Raw genomic sequence first — 25,452 nt, forward strand, 5'->3', positions numbered from 1 at the left:
GTTGATAAATGAAGTGAAAAAAGAACAGAATGATCAAGAACGTGGGTCTGATGTGACACGTAATCTGAGCTCAGGAGCGATAATTGCAAATAATACAATGTACAGTTAAAAAAAATACTGTGCAGTATCACAGCATGTTTGCATAGTTGCATATTTTGTATGCAAATGACTTTGATGGATGCAAGAATTTTAATTCATTATACATAATTAATTGCATGAACAACACCAAAAGAACAAAATAAACTAATATTCGGTTCTAATATTTTATTATTATCAACATTTGACCTCCATGGAGTCAGAGACTCATTGTGGGAGGTCACACTATTGCACACAATGCTCATCCAACACACACACACACACACACACACACACACACACACACACACACACACACACACACACACACACACACACACACACACACACTATTGCACACAATGCTCATCCACCGTCCTTTAAACTGATTAAATGTGTCTACACCCACAACACACTCAGGCAATGCATTCCACTCACCAATCACCCTCCATGCAAAGAACCTACTCTGCACTCCTCTGTTCACACTCTCCTTATACAGTTTCCAGTGATGGTCCCTTGTACTCCCCTCACAGATTCTATGAAAAATTTCTACCATGTCGACCCAATAACAACCCCTGACAAGCTTATATGTCTCAATCATATCCCCCCCCCTCCTTCTTCTTACTATTCACGAGGCTGTGCAACTTGCATTCTCTCAATCTGTCCTAATAATCCACATTTCAAAGACCACTGACTACATTGTGAATCTTCTCTGGACCCTTTCCAATATATCCTTGTCACCATGAAAACCTGACGACCAAATCTGAGCACAATAATCCATGAGGCCTGATCAAGGGCTTATACAATAGAATCATAACCTCTCTATTTCTACATGTCAGGATCCTCTGCATCAATGCATTATCCAATATGATGTCTTCACAACTTGTACAGTGTGGCCCCCTGAATTTCAGGTCTTTGTCCACCATCGCGCCAAGATCTCTCATCTCTTCTACTTTTGTTAAAGCTTCCCCCTCCAAGTGAATACTTTGCATCCCATTGTTGCTCACCAAATTTCAAAACCTCACACTTTGCAACAGTGAACTGACAGTTCCACATACCTGCCCAATCATGCAATCTATTCAAGTCCTCTTATAAGGTAATAAGATCTACTTGACTGCATTGCTCTTCCTAGTTTTGCATCATCCGCAAACAGCTGGATGTCACTAGTTAAACCCAACCCAAATCATTAACATACAAATTGAACAACAATGGCCTCAAAACAGACACGTACAGTTTTGAAGTCAACTGCTAGTTATCTTTCTCTTTTAGGATACTGCATTTCCCCCCCCCCCCATATACAACTTTCTGATACTTATCTGACAGCCAGTCACTGATCCAACTCAGAAGTCTATTATCCAATCCCATCTGTTTTAATTTATTTAAGAGCTTATCATGTAGTAGTCTATCAAAAGCCTTTGCAAAATCAATCTACACTACTATATATGCATCTCCCCTGCCCACGGTATTTGTCACTTTATTATAGTGCATAAGTAAGTTAGTGAAACATGATCTCCCCCCCCCTTAACAAACCCATGCTGATTACCACTGAGAATACTGCTGTTATCAACCCATTTCTATATCTTACCTCTCACTAATCTCTCCAGGACCTTCACCACAACTCCAAATATACAGACTGCCCTATAATTTGAAGCTACAGACTTATTACCACCCTCATGCAGAGGAACAATTTTAGCCTCCTTCCAAAGGAGTCTAAAATTGTTCCCTTAGAGGTTGTGCTGTTGTAAGACTCTTATTAAACAGGCATGCCAATTCCCTGGAACATTCCCATAACACTATTATTATTATTATTACCCCAAGACCTCATGGAGTCAAAGAAATTCACAACTCTGCACGAAAAAAACCTGCCTCTCACTCCCCTACTCACACCCTCTTTATACAGTTTCCAGGGATGACCTCTGATTCTCCCCTGATCTCCCACTATTCTCCATAGAACTTCTCCACCATTGATCCTATAACAACCCCTTACCAACTTGTAGGTAAGTATGATATCTCCCCGCTTCCTCCTGTCCACCAGACTCTGCAAATTACATCTTCTCAATCTTTCCTCATACTCGACATTCCAGAGGTCAGAAACTACCTTAGTCCGCCTTTGAACCCTTTCCAACATTTCTTCATCCTTCTGAAAACCCGGTGACCAAATCTGGGCACAATAGTCCATGCGTGGCCTAATCAAAGCCTTATACAACGGAACAAGAATCTCCCTACTTCTACACGTCAATGTCCTCCGCATCATTCCCAGAAGTCTTTGTGTTGTCTTCACAATTTTGGCAATGTGTCTCCTAAATTTTAGATCCTTATTCACTATCATTCCCAGATCTCTTATTTCCTCTACCTCCTACAATATATTCTCACCAAGCATAAATTCTGCATCGTATCTTTGTTTTCCAAATTTTAAAACCTTACATTTTACAACATTGAACTCACATCCATATTTCCATGCCCAATCACTCAATTTATTCAAGTCTTCTTGCAAGGCCAGAACATCTTCACTACTCTTTATGGTTCATCCCAACTTTGCATCATCTGCAAACAACTAAATATCTCCATCCAATTCTTCACCAATATCATTAATATACAAGTTAAACAGTAATGGCCCTAAAACAAACCCCTGAGGCACTCTGCTAGTGATTTTCCTTTTCCTAGATACTGCTCCCCTATACACAACTTGTTGATACCTATCAGATAGCCAGTCTCCAATCCAATGCACTAATCTAATATCCAACCCCATCTGCTCTAGTTTGACTGTCAACTTATCATGAGGTACTCTATCAAAAGCTTTTGCGAAGTCCAAGTATATTACTGTGTATTCTTCTCCTCTGTCCAAGAAGCAGACACTTTATTGTAATAAGTAAGTAGATTACTAAAACCTGACCTCCCTTTAGCAAATCCATGCTGTGCATCAAAGATTATACCATTTTTGTCTTCCCAACTCTGGATCCTAGTTCTCACAAGCTTCTCCAACAACTTAACCACAACACCTGACACACAGATAGGCCTATAGTTTGATGCTTGAGTTCGATCACCTCCTTTATGAAGTGGCACAATTTTGCCCTCCTTCCACTCCTTAGGAACTTGATCAAGTGCAAGGCTCGTATTAAAAAAATATGTCAAGGCAGGTGTCAACTCTCTGGCACTTTCCTTCAGAATACGTGGCGATATATTATCAAGTCCCAGCCTTATTTACATCTAGTTTACTCAACTCCCCAAACACCTCTTGCTCACTTACAGTCAGTCTCTCCTCCCCATCATCAACTGCTCTTAATCTCTCCATGAAGTCACATTAACAAGATTGAAAGATCTTTATGAACTGCTCATTAAGTATCTCCACCACACATTCTGAAACAGCTGTCTTTATACCATTTCCTCCAATCAATGTCATCTTTCCATAATCATTCTTTCTTTTACTGGCTACATATCAAAAGAACTCTTTAGGATTCTTTTTGGCTTCATTAGCTAACTGCTGTTCATACCTCTCTTTAGCTACTCTCACCAACCAAGTCACCCTCCTTGCCTGGTCTTTGTAGACCTCATGAAATTGGTTATTTCCACTTCTCTTATGCTGCCTCCACAATGCCCTTTTTCTCTGTATTGCATGCTTTATCTCTTTATTAATCCATCTCACACTTACCTTATTTAACCTTCTCACCCTTGGAATACAGTTAGACATTGCATCTGCTACATAGTTTTTGAAAATCCCTCAAGCTGCATTGATCTCTTTTCCAGCTAACTCCTCATTCCGTGCTACACCCGCAAGATGCGTGGTGATAAGTCATCAAATCGTATTGCCTTATTGACATCAAGTTTATTTATTTCCTCAAATACCTCTTGCTCACTTACAATTAAGCCATCTTCTCCTATGTCCTCTACACTGAAGTTCCTCATGATTCCAGCCTGACCAGAATGAAATACCCTTATAAATTGATCACTGAATACCTCAACAATGTATTCTGCAGCATTTACCATTCTACCACTTTCATCCTTTAATTTTATCTTACCACGATCATTCTTCCTTTTGCTTGCCACATATCTAAAAAAACTCTCTAGGGTTTTTATTTACCTGATTTGTCAATTCTGCTCATACTCAACTTTTGTTTTCCTTACTAACTGAGTCCTGGCTTGTTCTTTATACCCTTAATGTGACTGATTATTACCATTATTTATCTTGGATTTCTCCAAATTACCTTCTTTTTCCAGATTTCATGTTTAAATTCCACGTTCATCCATTTTACTCCTACCTTATTCAACCTTTTGGCCTTTGGAATACAGTCGTATACTGATACTGTTATGTATTTCTTTGTCAGTTCCCATGCAGCATTTATTTCCTTACCACTTAACTTCTCGTTCCACGTTATAGATCCAAGCTGTCTCCTAAGCTTGTCATAATCACCAGTCCTATAATTCAACACATATTCTTTCCTCACAAATGTCTGCAATTTTGCCTCTTTGAGCACAAAACAATTTATCTTCATTTGAAAAGTCCTTGGAAAAAACATCATCTCCTTTAGTACTTGGAAAAGTCCTGAAAGAAATGAATGACAGAGTGAAAGCTAGAGTGGATTTTCATTTTCAGTATTGATTCTAAGTAAGTCAAGAAACAAAGATTTTTGTATTAATATTATTATGTGTCACCTCCAGGAAGTCCAAAGACTCATCAAGGGAGAATGTGCCAACAGCATTGAACGATTTTCCTCTTCCAACTACTAACTGCGCTCAAACTTACTTAACTTTTTGCGTGAGCCATTAGTAGCAGAGGCTCTACCAATCAACCAAGTTTAAATTTAAAAAAAAAATGTTAGAATTTACTGAAAATAGGAAAAAGAATAACTGACTATTTGAGACAATACAGTAATGTCAAATTATTAGTGAATTATGTAAAATCATATTTTTTTTTTTAGATCAGTTTTGTAAAGTTTCAAAATAATTAGTAATTCAGGTTTTTTAAGTAGCTAATACTTACCTTCAAAGTAATTTCAATGGTGAAAACACTGGTGAAGAAATAGTCAAAGTAATTCAAAATCTGAAAAACAAAATCTAGTTAAAACAAATCCCTCAAAATAGCAGTTTTAAAACAAATATTTGCTAATTCACATCAAAAATATTAAAAATAGAACACAAAAACTACAAATTTCTACAAGTAAACAAACTGGCTTGTCTAGCACAGTTCTTCTGCTATAGCGTGTGTATTTGAATGGCCTTTGAAATATCCAATCCAATCATATCACAGTGTGAATGCAGCATATTTGTATCAGTATTCGTGAGATTTGTTAATTTTTTGTATACTTTATCTTTCTAGCTTGGGTGTCCACAGAAAATTTTCCAGAGCAGGGAAAAGCTTGGAGACAAATAATTACATAAATAAATTTTAATTCAATGCAGAGAAAGTTAGCACTCCCCTTTAATTCAATGATTTTTTTTTCCCAGAAGTAGATCATAGAATACAGTATTGCATCAATAAAAAAACACAAATTTACAAAATGAAGGAAACAAGAATTAATATTCTGAAATCCCACCTGAAGATAGATAATTTCAATAATCACATATCACATAATAATTGAATTCTCCATCTATTGCTTGCAAACCTATTGATCACATTTTAAATAAATTTCTTCTTTACGACTTCCTCTTCTAGTTTCTTCCTGTGCAACTAATCAATAATAAACCTGATAAGTGAATTTCTGAGATAGTGGACCTTACCCATGTTTTTCACAAGCATCAAGATGCAGAAACTTCTTTCAATGGTACAGGTCATTACCTGTTATGACCTGTACCATTGAAAGAAGTTTCTGCACCTTGAGGGCCGTCGCCAGATTAGATAGCACCCAGAGGCAAACAATTAAATATCGCCCCTGATGGATTATAAGCCAAAAATAAAAGAAAATCTTCAATTACCATTTTGTTTTATTACAAGAGAAACATTAATGCAAAACGATTCCATAATAATATTAGTTAAATGTTTGTTATGCAGGGATATCGCACAATAAAACTATTTATAAAGCTCTTCTAAATTTAAATTATAAGCTATGTCCACCTCTATCGATATAGTTGCTAGACCAACCAATCTTTCTTGGTCATTGCTGTTTGCAAATAATTTTTAATCAGTTTAAGCTTGGAAAAATTTCTTTCTGCACTTGCTATGCTAACAGGAATTGTTAGCATAGCAACGGCGCCTACAACAATATGGCTGAACTAGCACTATTGTTAAGTTGCACAGTGAGGCAGGCTGCCTCTATGCTACACCCTGTCAAAGGTAGTGGTCATACCAACAGTTATTGCCGAATTAATAGAAGGGGAAATAGTTGCAATGTTACAAAACTTATGCTAAAGTTGTTTGGGGAATAACAGAAGAAGGAATTGTCCATTTTTCATATCACATTGTTGCTTCTATTTCTAAATATTGTAAATTGTATTTTTTGCTTACTCTTTTGACGTTGTTTTGGAACTTTACTTTATCTATTTTTAGAATGTTCTTGGGATGAAACTGAAATACTGAAAATGCTATTTCTTTATCCGAGGAAAATGATTTTAAGGATGAAATTAATGAATCTAAGTATGGGAAAAATATTGATTGCCTATAATAGTCTTCAGGCAGGATTCCAGGATTACTGCAGCTATATTTCTGTATGGAACATCGTCTAGGTATTTATATTTTTATTGTTAATTTTTCAGTCATACCTAGTGAAAGTTTATAAATCTCTTCAAACTTTTCTTCGGATTTTTGTCTATGAAATGCAAATATTTTAAGTAAGTCATCAATATGTTGGTGAGTGGCTAGCAAATCTAAATGTCTGGCTTATAACTTGGGTTATTGGTAAGAGAATAGCAGAATATTTTGATATTATATTTAAACAAATAATAAAAACTGAAGAATTACATGATGTTACTAAGCAATGCGCTTCTTGATGTGTTGATCCTGTCCAGTTCATAGACATTTCTTCTAATTTATTGAAAATGCGTTGAAAATTCTTTGTAAAAGCCGATATAGCCAGCCTAGTTGGAAGAGTAGTTAGTGTACATACAATTCCCAGGTGGTGTAGAAGGAATAGTTAGTGCAGTTTGTAGGCCAATGGACTGAATCTCATGGGGACAAGGACTTATACAGTGGCATAGGTAGAGGGGGGGGGGAGTGGTCTGTCCTGGGCAGCACTTTGAATCTTTTTGAACTTTTACAGTTAATTCTAAAATACAGTCTCGAGAACTCAGTTCCAAATATTGTAATACTGCTGCGAATTTTCCTCATGATTACTGTAAGTGTTGCTATATGTGAGAGGAATTTTCTAAATAAAATTGATTAAGAATTACCTACATTACTATGAAATAGCCTTCGCCAATACAATCGATGATTTTTCTAACAGGAAGAAATATAACATTTTAGAATGTAGAAATTAAAGTTTTACTTCAAAAATAAACATAGTGTTTTAATTTATTTCCTTATACGTCATTTTGACTTTTTGGTGTGTACTGAGAGAGGCGGCAAACTCAGGGACTGTCCCGGGCAGCAAAAGCTCTAGCTGCACCACTGGACTTTTGCATGAAACAATAGATAGATTTTACTTAAATGGATTTGGAGTTCACATCTTGAGGAAAACAGTGTTCATTGTGAGTGTGGAAGTACCAAGTCAGGAAAACTAGATTTTGGAATGAAAAAAATGAATATATGTAGAAACCCATGAGGCAAGTGAGTGAAAAATTAGAATTTAGCCTGTCAAATAACTAAATCGAGAGTAGGGTAGTCAGTGAATACTGTAATAGTAGTTTTGGGTGCTTAAGGGAGTTATATTGCAGTTTATTTATAATAATCTCAGAAGTATCAAGAAATAAGAGAAAGAATTTTTATGCATTGTTGGTGAAACCTTGTCAAAAGTTATAAAATATACAGTGAAGTTTGGTTGTTAGTGAATGATGTAATCACAGGTATAGACTGTGATGGGTATAGTATTCTCAGAGAGGATTTGAGAGAAATAATATGGGGTAGGTGTACTGATTATTACAGAATTGCAGCCAAAATGAGTAGAAGGTCATCACAAAGACAGTTCTGTGGAAGATTTCATTTGAAGCATTTTGGTGTCAGATGAAGCAAATAGGACGAAATATAAAACTGATTGCTGCCGTAGATCAGGAGGTTAAAGGAATGACATGGAAGATATGCATTAGGAAATTGTATGATGAATTTAGGTCAATTAATTATTATGGGGACTTGAAGTAGAGGTGCATAGATAGAGAGAGGAACGTAGATTGAAGAGAGGAATGATCATATGATGGAAAGGAGCTGAAATTTATTCAGCTATTAATAGATAATTAGTGGAAGCAGCATGTAATGGAGGAGACTCAAGATTTGAGAGCACCTGATCTCATCATAGATTCAGAAGATCTTTCCATAATCAAGATAGCCACATTGCCTCTGATTTTGGGGAGTGACTATGAAATCTTGATTTGAAAGTTGGTAAAGATGTAGAATTTTTAGTTTTAGTTAATAAAGTGTATATTACCAGCCTGGTTGGCTTAATGTTTAGCATATCTTCCCTCCAACCAACAGCCTGTGAGTCTGCATCCATTGTGGGCATACATATGTGCTTATCCTTAGGTTTGCAATGAATTCATTGTCTGGTGTGAGACCACCACCTTTCTTACTTAGAAGCCTTACCTTTAAGGCCTTAAACAAAATGGTCTAAAAAATTTTCTTTGTTTAGTCTCTAAAGTAAGATTTCTGCATTAAAAAAATAAATAAAAATACATAAAATTTAAAAAAATGGAGGGGGGGGAATATTATTATCTGAGACCTCCTGAGTCAAGGCCTCATCAAGGATTCGAAGGATTCATCAAAGACCTCATCAAGGATTCGCAACCTAATCACATCAACAGCAAACGACTTAATGGAGGCCAAACACAAAAAAACTCAACGCCATCATTTTCAACTTCCCAACGGAAAATGGAAGATCATTACAAGAGGACATCAACAAACTAGCTGAAGAATGCAACATCGATCCTAAGAAGATCGTTAGTTGCCATCGTTTCGGGCCTATAAATAAAAGGAAGGACAGTACAAACTTTCCACGCCTAGTAAAAGTGACTTGCAACACGCGGACAAGCACATTAAAAATAATAACAGCGATCAACAACAAGTTCAAGGACACCTGTCCCCAATCACGCATACATGCACAACCAGACCTAACATTTGCACAAAGAGAACAAAGACGCCAGCTTCGAAGACAACTCGAAGAAAAACGTCAAAATGGTGACAACAGTTGCACCATTGACTACAGACAAGATAAACTGGTTAAAAAAACCAAGTGATGCCACTAGCAGCCACCATGGAGACCAGCATGCAGGCACCGCATAGGAAATGTGCAAGACCCATGCGGTCCAACATATGACTCATCCACTTTACCAACATCCGTGGCCTAAACTACAACCTGAATAGTGTCCACTACCACCTACAGTCTACCAAACCCCACCTACTCTTCCTGGAAGAAACTCAAATCTCACCTCCCCCCCTCCAGCACCACTTATCTCAACCTTCCATACCTTGACATACCTTCCCAGAGAGCACCCAACCTAGAATCACCCAACTTTGACCTTCTTTGGTTGAAAATATCCCTTCCCCACTCAGTCCAATTCATCTGCTGTCTCTATCGCTCCCCCAACGCAACCAACCATCCTCAGCTCTTTAATTTCCTCTCCCTAAAAGTCGACTTTCTCCAATCCCCTTTCCCAACAGTGAAATCATCCTCCTAAGAGATTTTAACATCCACAACACTAGCTGGCTTTCCTCCTCCAGTTGTACAGATCATGCAGGCAGAGATGCCGAAACATTTGCCATCACTAATGACTTTATACAACTTGTCCAGATGCCAACTAGAATACCAGATAACACAAAACACTCCCCAAACACCCTAGATCTCTTCCTCACCAATGACCCCTCCAAATACGCATTGAAAGTAGTGAGCCCCCTGGGCAATTCTGACCACAATCCAGTGCTCATCTCCTCCCCCATTCAACAACGTTTACACAGACACTCCCATACAAGAGTAGTTTGGCACTATAACAGTGCCAAGTGGGACAGCCTCCGCAACTTCTATGCCACATTCCCATGGGTGGATTATTGCTTCCGGCCTTCCAACCCAAACATATGTACCGAGCTTATTACCAAAGTAATCCTCTCTGGCATGAATACATACATTCCACACAGCAATCTGAACTGCCACTCCCTAACAAAACCCTGGTTCTCCAAAAGATGTGCCAAAGCTGTAGAGATGAAACACCAGACAGACCACAACTGGCTGAAATCCAGAACCTCATCCTCCTTCAAGGCTTACACCGAAGCACATAATAGATGCAAAAAAACAATCAACTCATCCAAAACAGAGTTCGAAAGTGCAAAAAGCAGGAAACTAGCAGCCTGTCCAAATGGCAGCCGAGCCTTTTGGTCTCTCACCAAAGCAATTGGCCGTAACTTCTCTCCAACACTATTCCCACCCCTTTCACACCCCGATGGCTCTACTGCATCATCACCCACAGAAAAAGCCAATCTTCTGGCCTCATACTTTGCTTCAAATGCATGCATAACTGATGATGGTAAATGTCCCTCCAACCATTCCAGACACACAACATACAATGCCCCCTATATCCTTTTGCCAGGATGAGATCAGAAAAATAATGTCCAAATTAGACACAAAAAAAGTCTCCTGGCCCTGATGGCATTCCCCAAATTGTTCTGAAAGTTTGTGCTCCAGAACTGACCGCTATCCTATGTCACCTATATATACTCTCCTATACCACTGAAATCTAGCCCACAAACTGGAAATTGACCTATATTCAGCCCATTCCCAAGAAGGGTGACAAGTCACTGCCAGCCAATTACCGCCCTATCTCGCTTACCTCAGTCTGGTCAAAGGTAATGGGAAAAATCATCAATTCCCAACTCCTACACTATCTTGAAGACAATCACCAAATAAATGACCGCCAGTATGGATTCTGCCACTGCTGATCAACAGGAAGTCTATTCACACACATCACCCATCTCTGGACAAATGCTATGGAGAGGTTTGGCGAATCTCAAGTGGTTGCATTAGATATCTCCAAAGCCTTTGACCGGGTTTGGCACAAAGTACCATCATTCGGTCTGACCCAGGACTTCTGTAGGTGGATTGCTGGTTTTCTGTCCAGACGCACACTGTGTGTGTGATGGTGGATGGCTCCCAATCCTCTCACCACTCAATTAATGCTGGGGTCCCACAAGGTTCTGTCTTCTCACCAACCCTCTTCCTGCTTTATATCAATGACCTACTGCAATTGACCTCCAATACACAGTTTTGCAGATGACAGCACATTACACTCCTCGCTTGCATTTGATAAGCCTTACCCTACACAACTCACCTCAACCTACAGAGCATCAACCACCACCACCACCCTGAACTCCGATCTCCAAGCCATCCTACAATGGGGTTCGGATAACCTCGTAAATTTCAATGCCAATAAAACCCAGTTCTGTATTATTTCCCATAAAAAAGAACAATTTTTCCCTAATATCCTTTTTGATGATACCCAAATTTCCAGAGAGTTTGAGATCCCACTCCTTGGAATCACTCTCACATCAAACCTCTCCTGGCATAAACATCTCAAACATTGCATCCTCAACCTCAAAAAAAACTAGGATTTTTCTTTCGTTCAAGACGTTACTTCACCCCCAAACAGCTATTAACATTATACAAGTCAAAAATACACCTAACTATTGAATACTGCTCCCACATATGGGGTGGGGCCTCTAAAAGCTCTCTCAAAATGCTCGATTCAATATAGAGGAGAGCAATTAGACTTATCAATGATCCATCCCATACCAACCCTCTCACCCCACTTTCACACAGACGTATGGTCTCTGCAGTATGTTTATTCTACAAATATTTCCATGGGAAATGCTCATCTGAAATAACATCAAAATTCCCCCACTCAGAACTAAGCTCATTGGAACATATGCAGCTGCTGCTGCACAACATCCCTTCACAGTACACCAAGAAACAAACAGAACAAGTTTCTTTTCTTCTTCCTTCATACCTGCAACTGCTGCACTGTGGAACAGTCTCCCACCTGCTGTTTCCCAAGGAATACAACTTAAAGTCATTCAAATCAAATGTAAACAAATTCCTCCTTTCCCAACCCACTACGCATACACAGCACTAATGTACTATAGTTTGACCAACCAACCTGCTGTGTACGGCCAAACATAAAAAAAAAAAAAAAAAAAAAAAAAAAAAAAAAAAAAAAAAAAAAACCGAAAGCTATAACATCACACAAACCAGCTGTCATACCTTTCCTCAAATTCATTCACAATAGATGAACTCACTAATTCAACAGGCAAACTATTCAACTCACTCAAGTGAGAGAAAGATCTAGCTCTAATCTTTCTTAACTGCAAATAATCGTGACATCCATGATCAAGGGTGTCTCAAGAGGGGGAGGCAAACAAGGCATCTCCCCCTGGGATAGAGCAAAAAATTCCACAAATTATAGCATATTTACACAAATATAACTTGCCACACATAACTCACGCCACTGATTTTACTTTACGGAAAAAATAAATTAATCTCTCGCATATATCTCGCACACGAAAAACAGCTTACACATGTCGGGACGATCGTAACTCGCTCCAGCAGTAAACAACATGCTCTCCCCAACAGCCATACTGAAGATGAAAAAAAGTAGTTTTATTGTATCATTGAATAAGTAACAGAAACATTTGCAGTCTGGGTAAAATATTTCTCAACAAACAGTGCAATTACAGAAACTAGAATAAAAATGGTACTAACTATGAATCACGTGTCCCCTCCCACAGAAACTATGCTGTATAGACTCAAGCAAATATATATGTTGCACCAGCAAACACAGTATCCAAATAAAAACTACTGTTCAATTTTTCAATTAAATGAAATAAGTGTTTGTTTGATTGCATTTGAAATTTTCGATATCATTAAGGCAGATCACAAAGACTAATTTCAAATAAAATTCTACTGCGAATTTAAACATGCCATATAACATGTGCAATAAAATTCAACCGAAAGGTTGAAACTTAGTATGAGTTGAGCCTGCCTTGTGCAATGCTAAAGCAGAACACAAACGGCAATGGGAAGTTCCATTGTAATGATAAACAGGAAAAACACCTCCCCGTCGTTAACGTGTTAAAAGTAAGAAATATATAGTGAATGTAGTTATGGCAGGTACAGATATTATGGAATTCAGTTGAAGAAAATTAGCACTTCAATTCAACAATTAATGGTTTGCCTTTGTCGTTTGGTCACACGATCTTTTGTTAATACCACACTATGTGTACTGGTATATGGCTCTATGTGTACTGGTCTACCAGTGCTGTCCATTTAGCTCTCTTCTTTCACTTCTCATTAGTCATTTGAGAAGAATTTCATTACGTGTATCAAGTCATATAAATTACTGGGAATTTTTCCTAGAAATAATGGGAAAAAAGATGACACTATTTGTGTAAATGAGTTTGACAATGCACACAAAAAAACGGTCTCGAGAATGAACGTAGCGATAGCGAATAGGAGATTCTTGATAAGTCATACCCATTTTTACCTTTTGTCTTGAAAACATTAGTTTTCAAAAATCCCCTCATATATCTCGCACCACGATTTTTTAGCTTTAATTTTAGGGAAAAAAAAATACAAGTTATATTCAAGTAAATATGGTAATCATAAAAGTGATTGAGATATGTATCCTTACAACCTCGACCATGAGATGCTTGGTCTGTCTTAAAATTTTATTACGGGTTGGCCAGTTTCGGCCCACGGTGCAGTAACCATAGAACATGTGTTTCAGCTATTGCAGCAATAAAACACGTGTGCCTGTTTTTTGTTCATCTTTTTCTGATTTTGAAAAAAATGTTCATTACTGTTGTGAATGGCGATCAGTTCATTTTTCCCTCTGTGTCTAGTGGGTCACTGAGTGAAGTGTGAATTGTCAATTTATAGTAAAACAAATTTAAAGAGAAAAATACATTTTTAAAAAAGCAAGTCTATATAATTTAATATTATTTTACTTGTAGTTTTATGATTTTTTTTTGCTTTTAAACTGAAATAATTTAATTTAGAATTTTGGGATTAATTAATTAGTTGATTTTAATAATATATGCCCATGAATTTTTTTATATATGGAATTGGAATAAAACTGTATTAATTCCAAATACTTTTTTTCCCCAAGAATTAATGATAATTAAAATCGATGTAAAATGAAAATAATATATTTATAGTTTTATTCTAAAAACATATTTTCTTATTTGTGTTTCCCCTCTTTCCGAATGGATATGAGGAATTCTTTTTTTTTCTATAGAAAAAAATGCAAAAAGAACTAAAATAGAAATTCAGCATGAAAAATGCATGCCTTCAGATAAACAAGTTGATCTGATTCCTGGAACATCGATTCAAAATAACTGATGAGTCAATTTCATCAAATAATTTATTAGAATATGATATATTATTATTATTACACCAAGACCTCATGGAGTCAAAGACTCATTGGAATTTCCACTATAACACCACCTTTAAGATTTGAAATCCTTTCTAATACTTATGTTCCCAACAAGGACTATGATTTCAAAAAAGATTCTTCTGGGCAGAGACAGTTTAGATTTGCTTGGTTAGAGGAATACTCACCATGATTGTGCTATTCAAAACTACAAAAAGGTGCATTTTGCAAATATTGCATTTTGTTTGTACCAAAAGTACATCTGGGCTGTCAAGGTGCATTTATAAAAATTCCATTTATAAAAATAACGATTTTAACCAAGGCACCAGAAATCACATGTCATCTCATTGGCACAAAGAAGCTGCTATTGATGCACAGAATTTTATAACAATTAACAAACATCCAGAAAAAGATATAATTTTTCAAATTGATAAATCAGTACAAAATACTATAGTCCAATATTAAATTATTTTACCATTATATTTTGTGCCACACATGATTTGAGTAATGGGAAAAAAGGACCGATTCTGGAAATATACATGATTTATTCAATTTTGGATCAAAGCGGGAGACTTAATTTTAAAAGATCATTTGATGAAAGCTCCTGCAAATGCTCGGTACACTTCTGTAAGAACTGAAAATCAACTAATAGAACTTTGTGAAATGGAAATACGAAAAAGCATTGTATCTGCTACAAATAAATCTATTGGATTTTCAATCATAGCTGTCGAAACTGCAGATATTGCTGGAACCGAGCAGCTTTCACTTGGCATTAGGTTTGTTGATGAAAATAAAAATATAAAGGAAGAATTTTTAGGATTGACAAAACTGTACGATATGGATGCAAAAAGTATTAGTTCTGCTATTTTAAATAAATTTACTAAATGTGGTTTGGACATGAACAAATTAATTGGACAAGGATACGATGGCTGTAAAAGTATGGCAGGAAAGGAAGCTGGTGTTCAAGCCCAGATAAAAAATATATATCAAAAAGCCACTAATGTACATTGCGCTTATCACAAATTTAACTTAGTTGTGAATGACTTAAACATTGTACTAGAAGTTAGCAAGACGGTAAGAATTATAAAATCTAGAGTAAAAATTTTTAGAGAAAGTCCAAAACGAAGAGCCACCTTGCCAACAATTCCTTTACTTTCATAAACCAGATGGACTTTGAAATATCAAAGTATAGTGGCTTTTTTTCAAAGAATTTTCAACTCATTTTTAATAAATTAGAAGAAATGTCTATGAACAAGACAGGACCAACACATCAAGAAGTGCATCGCTTAGTAACATCATGTAGTACTTCAATGTTTATTATTTGTTGAACTATAATGTCAAAATATTCTGCAATTCTCGAACCAATAATCCAAGCATTATAAAACCATAGATGTAGATTTACTAGCCACTCACCAACATATTGAGCTTACTTAAAATATTTGCATTTCATAGGGAAACATGTAAAGAAAAGTTTGAAGAGATTTATAAACATTCACTAGATATATCTGAAAAATTAACAATAAAAATAGAAATACCTAGACAATGTTTCAGACAGAAATATAGATGCAATTATCCTGGAATCCCACCTGATGACTATTATAGGCAATCAATATTTTCCCCACGCTTCGATTCTTTAGTTTCATCCCTAAAATCAAGATTTTCCGCATATAACGAAATAGCATTTTCAGTATTTCAGTTTCATACCAAGAACATTCTAAAAATAAATAAAATAAAGTTCCAAAACAATATCAAAAGAGCAAAAAATACAATTTACAATATTTAGAAATAGAAGTAACAACGTGGTATGAAAAATGGACAATTCCTTCGACTGTTATTCCGCAAACTTTACCATATGTTTTGGAACATTGCAACTATTTCTTTTTATTAACTATTGGTATTACATTACCAATTGTACAACCTGTATCATTGAAAGAAGTCTCAGCGTCTTGAGACATGTGAAAAACATAGTTAAGGCCCACTATCTCAGAAACTCACCTATCAGTTTTATTATTGCAAAGGAAGAAACTAGAAGAAGCAGTAAAGAAGAAATTTATTGAAAATGTCATCAATAGGTTTGCAAGCAATAGATTATTGCTTCATCAATTATTATATTATACGTGATTATTGAAATTATTATCTATCTATCTATATGTAAAAACTTTACTTACTTTTCTGTCTGCTTCAGACAGAAAAGTAAGTCGAGTCAGGTTTAAAATAGCTTGGTATCTTTAACATATATATATATATTAATTCTTGTTTCCTTCATATTGTAAATTTATATACATTATGTATGCATTTTTGTATTGATGCAATACTGTATTCTATAATGTACTTGTCAAAAAAAAAAAAATTAAATCATTAAATTAAAATTTATCGATGTAATTATTTGTCTCCAAGCTTCCCCCACCCCTCCCCACTGGAAAATATTCTGTGGACGCCATGAAAGAAGCAATTCAAAAAATTAAAATAAAAGTAAACGAGATCGTAACTGTAGTAGGTACTAACAACTTAACCTGCAATAAGATCAGCATGAGAGAGGACATGAAAGAGTTGTTAGAAGAGGTGAGAGTGAAGAGTGAGAAAGTGAAAATAGTAAGTATATTACCTCGATTTGATAAAAATAAATTAAGGAGAAGGGCTACGATGGCAAACGATTTGATGTGTAGGCTGTGTAGATGGAAAGAATGTGAGTTTTTCGATGTGTGGAGTGAATTTGAGGGAAGATTGGATTTGTATAAGAGTGACAGCCTACACCTGAATGCATTTGGTATCAGGAGTCTGGAAAAACCAGAGGCGAATGCTGGTCTTGAAATTCACGCTTGCTCTTGTTGTCATTCAGGGAGTGAGAGGTGTGATTGAAGTCTGATTACCAGAATAATGAATTACTGACCATTTAAAACTATATACAGTGGCATCTCATTAATCCGAACTAAAAAAAACCATGCTTGTTCGGATTAGCGAATTTTCGCCGAAGAGACTACAATAACTAGCTTTTAAGACAAAAATAATCAGATCCTAATGGTACATAAATTTAATTCTGTAAATAAATGAAGTATCTGATAGAAAAAAAGCTACTATACGGTAATGTAAAACTTAAAAAATGATGCAGTACATAAGTTTATTTTAGTAAAAAATTTAGTTTGCATGTACCTGTATGTTGAGGATTCTGATTTAATAAAACTGCATAGTTCAGTACATAACTTAATTTGCATAAAAAATATCACTTTCTTGTACACAACACACAAAAAAAAGTTTCACAAAATAACACAAAAAAGTTTTTTTTTAATTTTTTTGTAAAACAGTCACTGATTTTCTTTTGCTTCTCGGAAGCTAAACTTTTTTCGAATGCTTCTTCTTGGAGCTGCATTAGCAATAAAATTTTGTGGAATGGCGTATCATTCTGCGTAACCCATTCTACATGCATATTAAAACTGTCAACTGCCTCTTCATGTTTTACTTTTTTTTGTTTGAGTTCTTTATTGTCATCATCTTCTTCTAATTCATCCTCTAGCGTTATATTTATAATTTCAGTATGTGATTTGATTTCAAATTCACTTTCGGTTCTATCTGTAATCCATTCCGTAACATCTGTTTGTGAAAGTTCAACATCTGGATTTATATTTTTAACCAAATTATGCACGTTTTTAATTTCCTCTTTTTGTGTATCACCCTAGTTATCTTTGTAAATTCTAGAAGGCCACAGTTTTTTCCATGATGCTCGAATTGCTTCAGGTTCGACGGCTTCCCAGGCAAATGTGAACACACAATAAATCAAAATAGACCTACAGCATAACTGTACAATCGACAGTATGAAAAAATACTCTACTGTAATAATAATAAAATAAATAATAATAGTTAAAATAATAATTATCAAATAAAAATAACAGTACACAATATAATAATATGTAATAAATAAAAAAAAAATTTTTCTTTCAAACCGCAGTTTGGATTACTGGAGGGTTCGGACTAAAGAGGTTCGGATTAGTGAGATACCACTGTACTTAGAAATTTATGTATATTTAATCATACAAATACAACATTTATTTTCCAAATGATATTCTATCTTTTTCAATTTAGCTACTTGAATACAAATTCTACCCCATGGTTCTTCTTTACCAACTGGTCAATAACACAGTCATAAAAAGTTGGTTGTAACTTAATTTTCCCAAGCAACACGCACACTTGTAAAGACTGGCTGAAGCTCACTGGCTAGAGCTACTTTGACTGCATATGGCCTTGTGTTTAAGATGACGTGAAGGGAACGGAAATGGCTATGAGCGAGCATGAAATCACAGTGCTGCAGCGAGGACCTGGAAGCTCTTACAACCGAGCAAGCTAAGGTAGCTTTCACTAGACGGGCAAGCCAAGGTATCTTTCACTAGACGAGCAAGCATCGGCCTTCGATACACAACGCAAAGCTTATTGCCGCACAAGCTTAAGACATTTTCTGACTACAAAAATAAAAGCCTAAATGGAATGCTTATAAATGCATGCATTTATTAATAAAATAACGTTTTTTTTAATAATGTTATTTTATAATTTTTAATTAGAAATAAAATATTATTTCTTTCTCAATTAATGAGCTTGCGCAGCAAGCATGGAGAATTCACCCCTGAGAAAAACTAATAACTGGTATGAGACATAACACAGAGAGTCAGGGAAATTAAATTATATAGTGAGGAATTGTGATAATATATGTGTAAGAATGACAATGTTATTTAACTGTGTTAATGATGGGAATGGGCTTTATCATGGAAATGCTGATGGGGATAGAATGATTTTGACTTTGTGTTCATCGGATTCTAACCCATCAAATGTGTGCAAAGATGTCTACATGTATAAGGCACTAGAGAAGAATAGAGATCTGCAAGTTGTCCACCTGTGCATTGCAGACTGCAGACAAGAGTATACAAAAGAACATGTAGGTAGATTATTATGTCTGTACACAAATGCTAAGAGTATCAGAAACAAAGGGGCAGAGTTTGTTAGCTTGGTCAATATATGTTGGGATCTCAGATTGTAGGTATTAGTGAGACCTGGCTATCAGAATCAGACATATTAACTTTTTTCAAGTGTAAAGGGTACAATATTTTTAAGAAGGAAAGAGAGTCAGAAGAGGAGGGGGCATGCTGCTAATGATATCAGATGACTTGAATTAGAGTTGAGACCTATGATTGTAGTACTACTACTACTAACAGTATTTCATGTGTCAGTGAGTTTGAAACCATCTGGGGTGAGGTGGAATATAACAAGATCAATTACATAGTAGGGTGTTGTTACACCCTACTATGTAGTAATAAAACAGAAAAGATGAGTGCAAAGAGCAATCATAATGGGCAACTTTAATTATCCAAATATAGAGTGAAATTATTGAAATGTTGTAGGACAACATCCTCAAGCAGCATATGACAGAAAGAATGCAAGGTCAAAGATTATTACATTTAATTATAGTGTCAGAGGGTGTTTAAGTTAAAGACGTAACCATTCTGCCTCCGGTTGGTGACTGCGATCATGTGGTACTCACTTGTGAAGTGACTAAGTTTATGAATGTTCCATTCAGAAAAGATTCCATGCTCAACAACAATGCAAGAAATTATGACCAACTGAAGAGTATACTGAGTTCAGTGGAATGAGATCAGTTGCTGGATGGGAAGAATATCAAAAGTGCATGGGTAGTATTTAAACAATACTTAAATGATGCAATATCAAAATGTGTCCCAAGAGTTTGAAGAATAAATAGGGTAAGAGTCAAATGGATGTGTAATCTTATTAAGCAATATATTTGTAACGAAAGGATGATGTGGAAGGAATACTGTGATCATAAGGTTGAGGTCCGTTATGAAAATTATAAGGAGCAGGCTAGAATAGTCACAAATGTATGGAAAGCTAAGTCTGAGTATGAAAACAAAGTGGCTCTGCATGCTAAAGACAACACACAAGAAATCTACTGATATGCTGCAAGTAAAAGAAACAACAGATATGAAAGAATAACTCTTCTAAATGTAGATGAAGTGAGGTAACAGATGCAGAAGAGGTTGTTCAACAAATGAGTGCCCATTTTAATAAACGCAATCAACCTGGTGTACGTGACATTGAGCTGACTACTACATCTTCACTGGATGAAGAAACTCAAGTGTATGAGGTTGAAGTATTAGAGCTGTTGTACAAATTGAATAAGAATTCAGCAATAGGGACTGATGGGGTATCATCATGTGTGATAAAAGAGTGTTCAGCTGAATGGCTATTTCTCTCAGAACTCATATTAAACATGAGTCTCAGAACACAATGCAGGAATGGAAAGAATGTCTGGTAAAATGTCTGGCAGAGGACCTAGTGGAATTGTTCAATGAACATTTTATTGGAGTATTTCATCCTGGAGGAGTCAATTTGAATACTAGAGGTATAGGGCAGGTTCGAGGTGCAGGAGGAGAGTGTGTTCCAAATACTGAATACTCTGGATGTCAGTAAAGCAGTGGGACTGGATGGTATTTCAACACGGGATTTGAGAGAATGTGCTAGGGAACTGACAGTGCCTTTGACCTGGCTTTTCAATGAAAGTCTGGCTGTGGGAAAGGTGTCCATGGAATGGAAGGAAGGTAAGATAGTGCCATTGCATAAGGGCAGTAAGCAGACTGGAAGTGTGTAATTATAGGCCAGTTTGTGTGTCATCGGTAGTAGAAAAAGGAGTGAGGGACCGTATACAGCATTGGGCAGATGAGGGTAATGTTATCTGTGAGAGTCAATATGGATTTGTGAAGGGGGGGCACCCTTGTTTTAGCAATATGCTAGCCTTTTATAATAAAGTTACAAGAACATTAGATGAGGGAAAGGCATATACTGCCAATTTCCTAGACTTAGCAAAGGCATTTGACAGGATGCCACATGATAAGCTGATATTCAAGTTGCAGCACATGGTTCTGCATGTCGGATTGGTCAACTGGATTCAGGATTGGCTGTCTGATAGGTATCAGAGAGTTGTGTATGGTGGGGCAGTTTCAAGGAAGCAGAGGGTTACAAGTGGGATCCCACAGGGCTCAGTACTGGGACCTACATTGTTTAGCTTTTATATATCAATGACACTGTCAGTGGATTGCAAGGGGAAATTCAGTTGTTTGTGGATGATGTGAAGCTGGGAAGGATTATTAGTGATAGTGCAGATGCAGCAGCCCTGCAAGAGGATTTGAATAAGCTAGATAAATGGGTAAATGAATAGCGGAGTGTCGGTTTAATGCAGCAAAATGTAAGGTCTTGAGGTTTGGGAAACATCGATGGGATGCTGCATACTCTATGGGAGGAGTTATACTGGAGGAAGTATGGGAGACAAGAGATCTGGGGTTGATGATTGATAGAAACCTGAAATTTACGGGACATATTGCAAAGGTGGTGAAGGTAACATAGAGGATTGCTGCAATAATGAGAGGGACGCTGAACTGCAGAGATAAAACAGTTATCATTCTGTTGTATAAGACCCTGATCAGACCACACTTAGACTGCTGTTCTTAGATTTGGTCCCCAGGATTTGAAGGGGATAAATTAACTGTGGAAAGGATACAAAGGTGGATACCAAAGATGGTGTCAGGACTGTACAACGTTAGTTATGAGGATTGGCTGAGGGAGTGTGGACTGCAGAGTTTGGAAGATAGTAGAAGGAGAGGTGATATGATTGAGACTTTTAAACTGTTGAAAGGTGGTTACAGGGTTGACACTGGGGAGTTCTTTTGCTTGGTTGAACAACGGGAATGAGTCATTACAAGGGGCCATCCCTGAAAGTTACGAAAAAAGCTGTGGGAAAGAGGGTGAGGAGTGGTTTCTTTGCATGTAGAGTGGTTGAACCATGAAATGCATTCCTGATACAGTGGTGAGAGCAAGAACGGTCAATGAGTTTAAGGAGTGGTATGATAGACTTTGCGTTTCCTAGGAGGGACCGCCCTTGATGAGTCTTGATAGACTTGTGTTGCTTAGAAAGGACCTCCCGTGATGAGTCTTTTGACTGTATGGAGGCCTGAATAATAATAATAATTCCATTGCACAAGGGTGGTTCAAAGACCAATGTATCAAACTAAAGACCAATTAGTATATCAGGAGTGGTGGTGAAGATTTTGGAAAAATTGGTTAGGGCTCACATTCGGAAATGGGTTGACAGTCAATCTCTACTTTGCAATAAGCAATAAGGGTTACTAAGAGAAAGTCATATTTTAGCAACTTGCTCACGTTCTATAACAATGTTACCATTGAACTAGACAGGGGGAATGGATACACCATGATACTTTTGGATTTTGCTAAGACTTTTGACAGAATACAATGTAGACTGTTGAATAAATTGGAGATATGGGTTTGGATTATAGAATATTAGCATGAATTAGAGGAAGCCTGATTGACAGATATCAAAATGTGGTATACTGGGGATGCGAGTCTGCAAGATTTAATCCTGCTGCTGAAGAAAAGGCTTTGATTCTCCTCTTCTGGAATATAACCAAATTCTTAAATCTCTCTCATCCAGACTCACCTTCTGGGAATGGATATCACAGATCAGTTAAATGACTGCCTCCATGCTGAATTCTCTGAACACTTGATGCCTTATCAACATCAGCCTATGTCTCATTCTACAATGGCTTTGTCAAATAGGAAGCAGAGGAAGAGGGCCTATGCAACTATGCAGGCCCTCTATAAAAAGAATAGAGGGCAATGTGCCAAGACCATCCTTGACAGTGCTTCCCCTCCACCTTTAGCAGACTAGTTTAATTAGTTAAATTCTGGAGAACAGTCTTTTCTGCTCCACCTCCACACTTCCCTGAATGATAACCAACCTATGATATTGCAGTCCATTCCTTCCCATCAAATATACCAGCCTGTCTCCATCCAGGAGATCAAAGCAGCTCTAACATCCAATTTCTTCGTCTCTGGACCTGATGGATTTCCTGCGGCTAGGCTTCAGAAAGTGCCGTTGAATATTCTTCAAGACTTATTGAACATTTTCCTTTCCAGTAAAGCAATACCACCATACCTACGTGCTTCAAGAACTATCTTCATTCTAAAGAAAGAAACTTCAAACCATGCATCAGACTTTAGACCTATTACCATCTCCCCCCTGTCATACTTAGACTCTATCATAAAATCTCAGTTAAATGATTTCAGCAACATATACAGCATGATTATAGACAGAGAGCTTTTGTCCCTTTGGATGGCTGGGTTGAGAATATATATCTTCTTTCTTCTCTTCTCTCTGATTTTCGCCGCTGCCTCAAGCCTCTATATATGGCTTCGTCGGACCTCCAAAAGGCCCTTGATAGCGTCTCCTTCCTGCTCTCCTTCATGCTGTCTATTGCTGGATGTCCAGAACCCTTTCTTTCCTATATTATGGAGCTATACTTGGGTTGCTCCATCACTATCATTACAGGGTCCTGTGTGACTTCTATTCTAGCAGTGCGGGGTGTTAGCCAGGGTGATCCTCTATCTCCCCTTTACTTTAACTGAATCATAGATGAGTTAAATCACTCTCTTCCTAGCCATATAAGCTACTCTCTAGGCGCTTCTTCCTTTAATGCTATGGCCTTTGCAGACGATCTTATTCTCATAAACTCTACTAAGGTAGGCTTGCAAGACCTCCTTGACTGGACAGTTGACTTTTTCTCTATTTGAGGCCTTTCTATTAATGTAGAGAAGTCCTGCTCTTTAGCTCTTGTACTCTGGCCGTGACAAGAAGCTTAAGGTCGAGAGTATAGAGTTTTCCCTGCACGGGAGGCTGTTGCATGCCTTGACCATTCTGGAAGAGTGGAGATACCTCGGTATCATGTTCACCCCAAAGAGAAAGTCTTCTGTCCCTTCTATCCTAGAAGATGGGATCGCTTCTTTGAGGAAAACTCCTCTCAAGCCCTAGCAAAGACTGTTTCTCCTTTCCCACTATCTCCTACCTCGCTTTTTCCACAAGTTGGTGCTTGGTAGGACATATCTCGGTACATCCTGCCTGACACCCCTACTGCATATTTCCACACAAGAGTGAAGGATGGTGGGCTTGGGGGTTCCATTACTTAGATGGCTGATCACACACCTGCAGCTGTCCAGAATCGCAAAGTTAGAACTATCTTCTTCCCCAATCTGCAGAGAGGCTTTCTATAGCGCATTAATACAAGAAGACTTTAGGTGGGCTAAAGACCGGTCCCATTATCAAAGTACCTTAATTAAGTCAGCACCGATAGAACACAAGAGATGGGCATCTTTGCTGCACTGTTCTGTAGATGGTGCTCCAAAAGAGTCATATCTGGTGCCTACTCAGCATGATTGGGTAAGGGATGGCACCAGACTCTGGGTTCAAGTATATTGACCTTATCAGTACGGGGATCAATGCCCTGCCCACTCGAGCCCGCACAGTTCGATGGGGTAGGGACGACTCGAACTGTAGGGCGGGCTGCCACTACAGTGAGACATTGTCTCATATAGCCCAGTGTTGTTTCCGCATCAATGGGGTCCGCGTACAGAGGCATGACGCAGTGGTCTCCATTGTGAATAACCGCTTTAAGAACAAAGGTTGAGAGACCGCAGCGGAACCACATTAAAGGACCTCTGCAGGTTTGCGTAAGCCAGACTTAGTGATTAAAAGACATGGTGACGTTTGGGTAGTTGATGCCCAGGTGGTGGGAACAGGGTGCCCACTAGCCTATAGCCATAATAATAAGGTAAACTATTACAAGAATAACCAAGATCTAGTTAGTAAGATACGGAAGGAGCCTGGGGCAACTCTGAAGTTTACCAGTGACACCATCTCTTTACATGGCATATGGAATGCATAAGGACTTAAAACAGCTTGGGTTTATGCAGAAGGATATTAAAGTTCTTTCCTTGAGGGCCCTACAGGGCACACTGCTGACATGGCATTTCCACCAGAGAAAG

The 25,452-nt window shown here is 37.4% G+C and overlaps 1 protein-coding gene across 1 annotated transcript in view; it reads right to left on the bottom strand.

Moving 5' to 3' along the window:
• The window catches only part of LOC150110163 (muscle calcium channel subunit alpha-1-like), a 1,246,847-nt gene that overhangs the window by 710,287 nt on the left and 511,108 nt on the right, over positions 1 to 25,452 (bottom strand). The window contains exon 22 of the mRNA XM_090391329.1: positions 5,054 to 5,113. Within this exon, the coding sequence (XP_090247455.1) occupies positions 5,054 to 5,113 (60 nt within the window). The remainder of the gene's footprint in view (positions 1 to 5,053; positions 5,114 to 25,452) is intronic.

Source organism: Typopeltis vanoorti, chromosome 1 (genome assembly GCF_054136105.1).
Source record: "Typopeltis vanoorti isolate ZY-2024b chromosome 1, IOZ_Tvanoo_1.0, whole genome shotgun sequence".
Classification (NCBI taxonomy): Eukaryota; Metazoa; Arthropoda; class Arachnida; order Uropygi; family Thelyphonidae; genus Typopeltis; species Typopeltis vanoorti.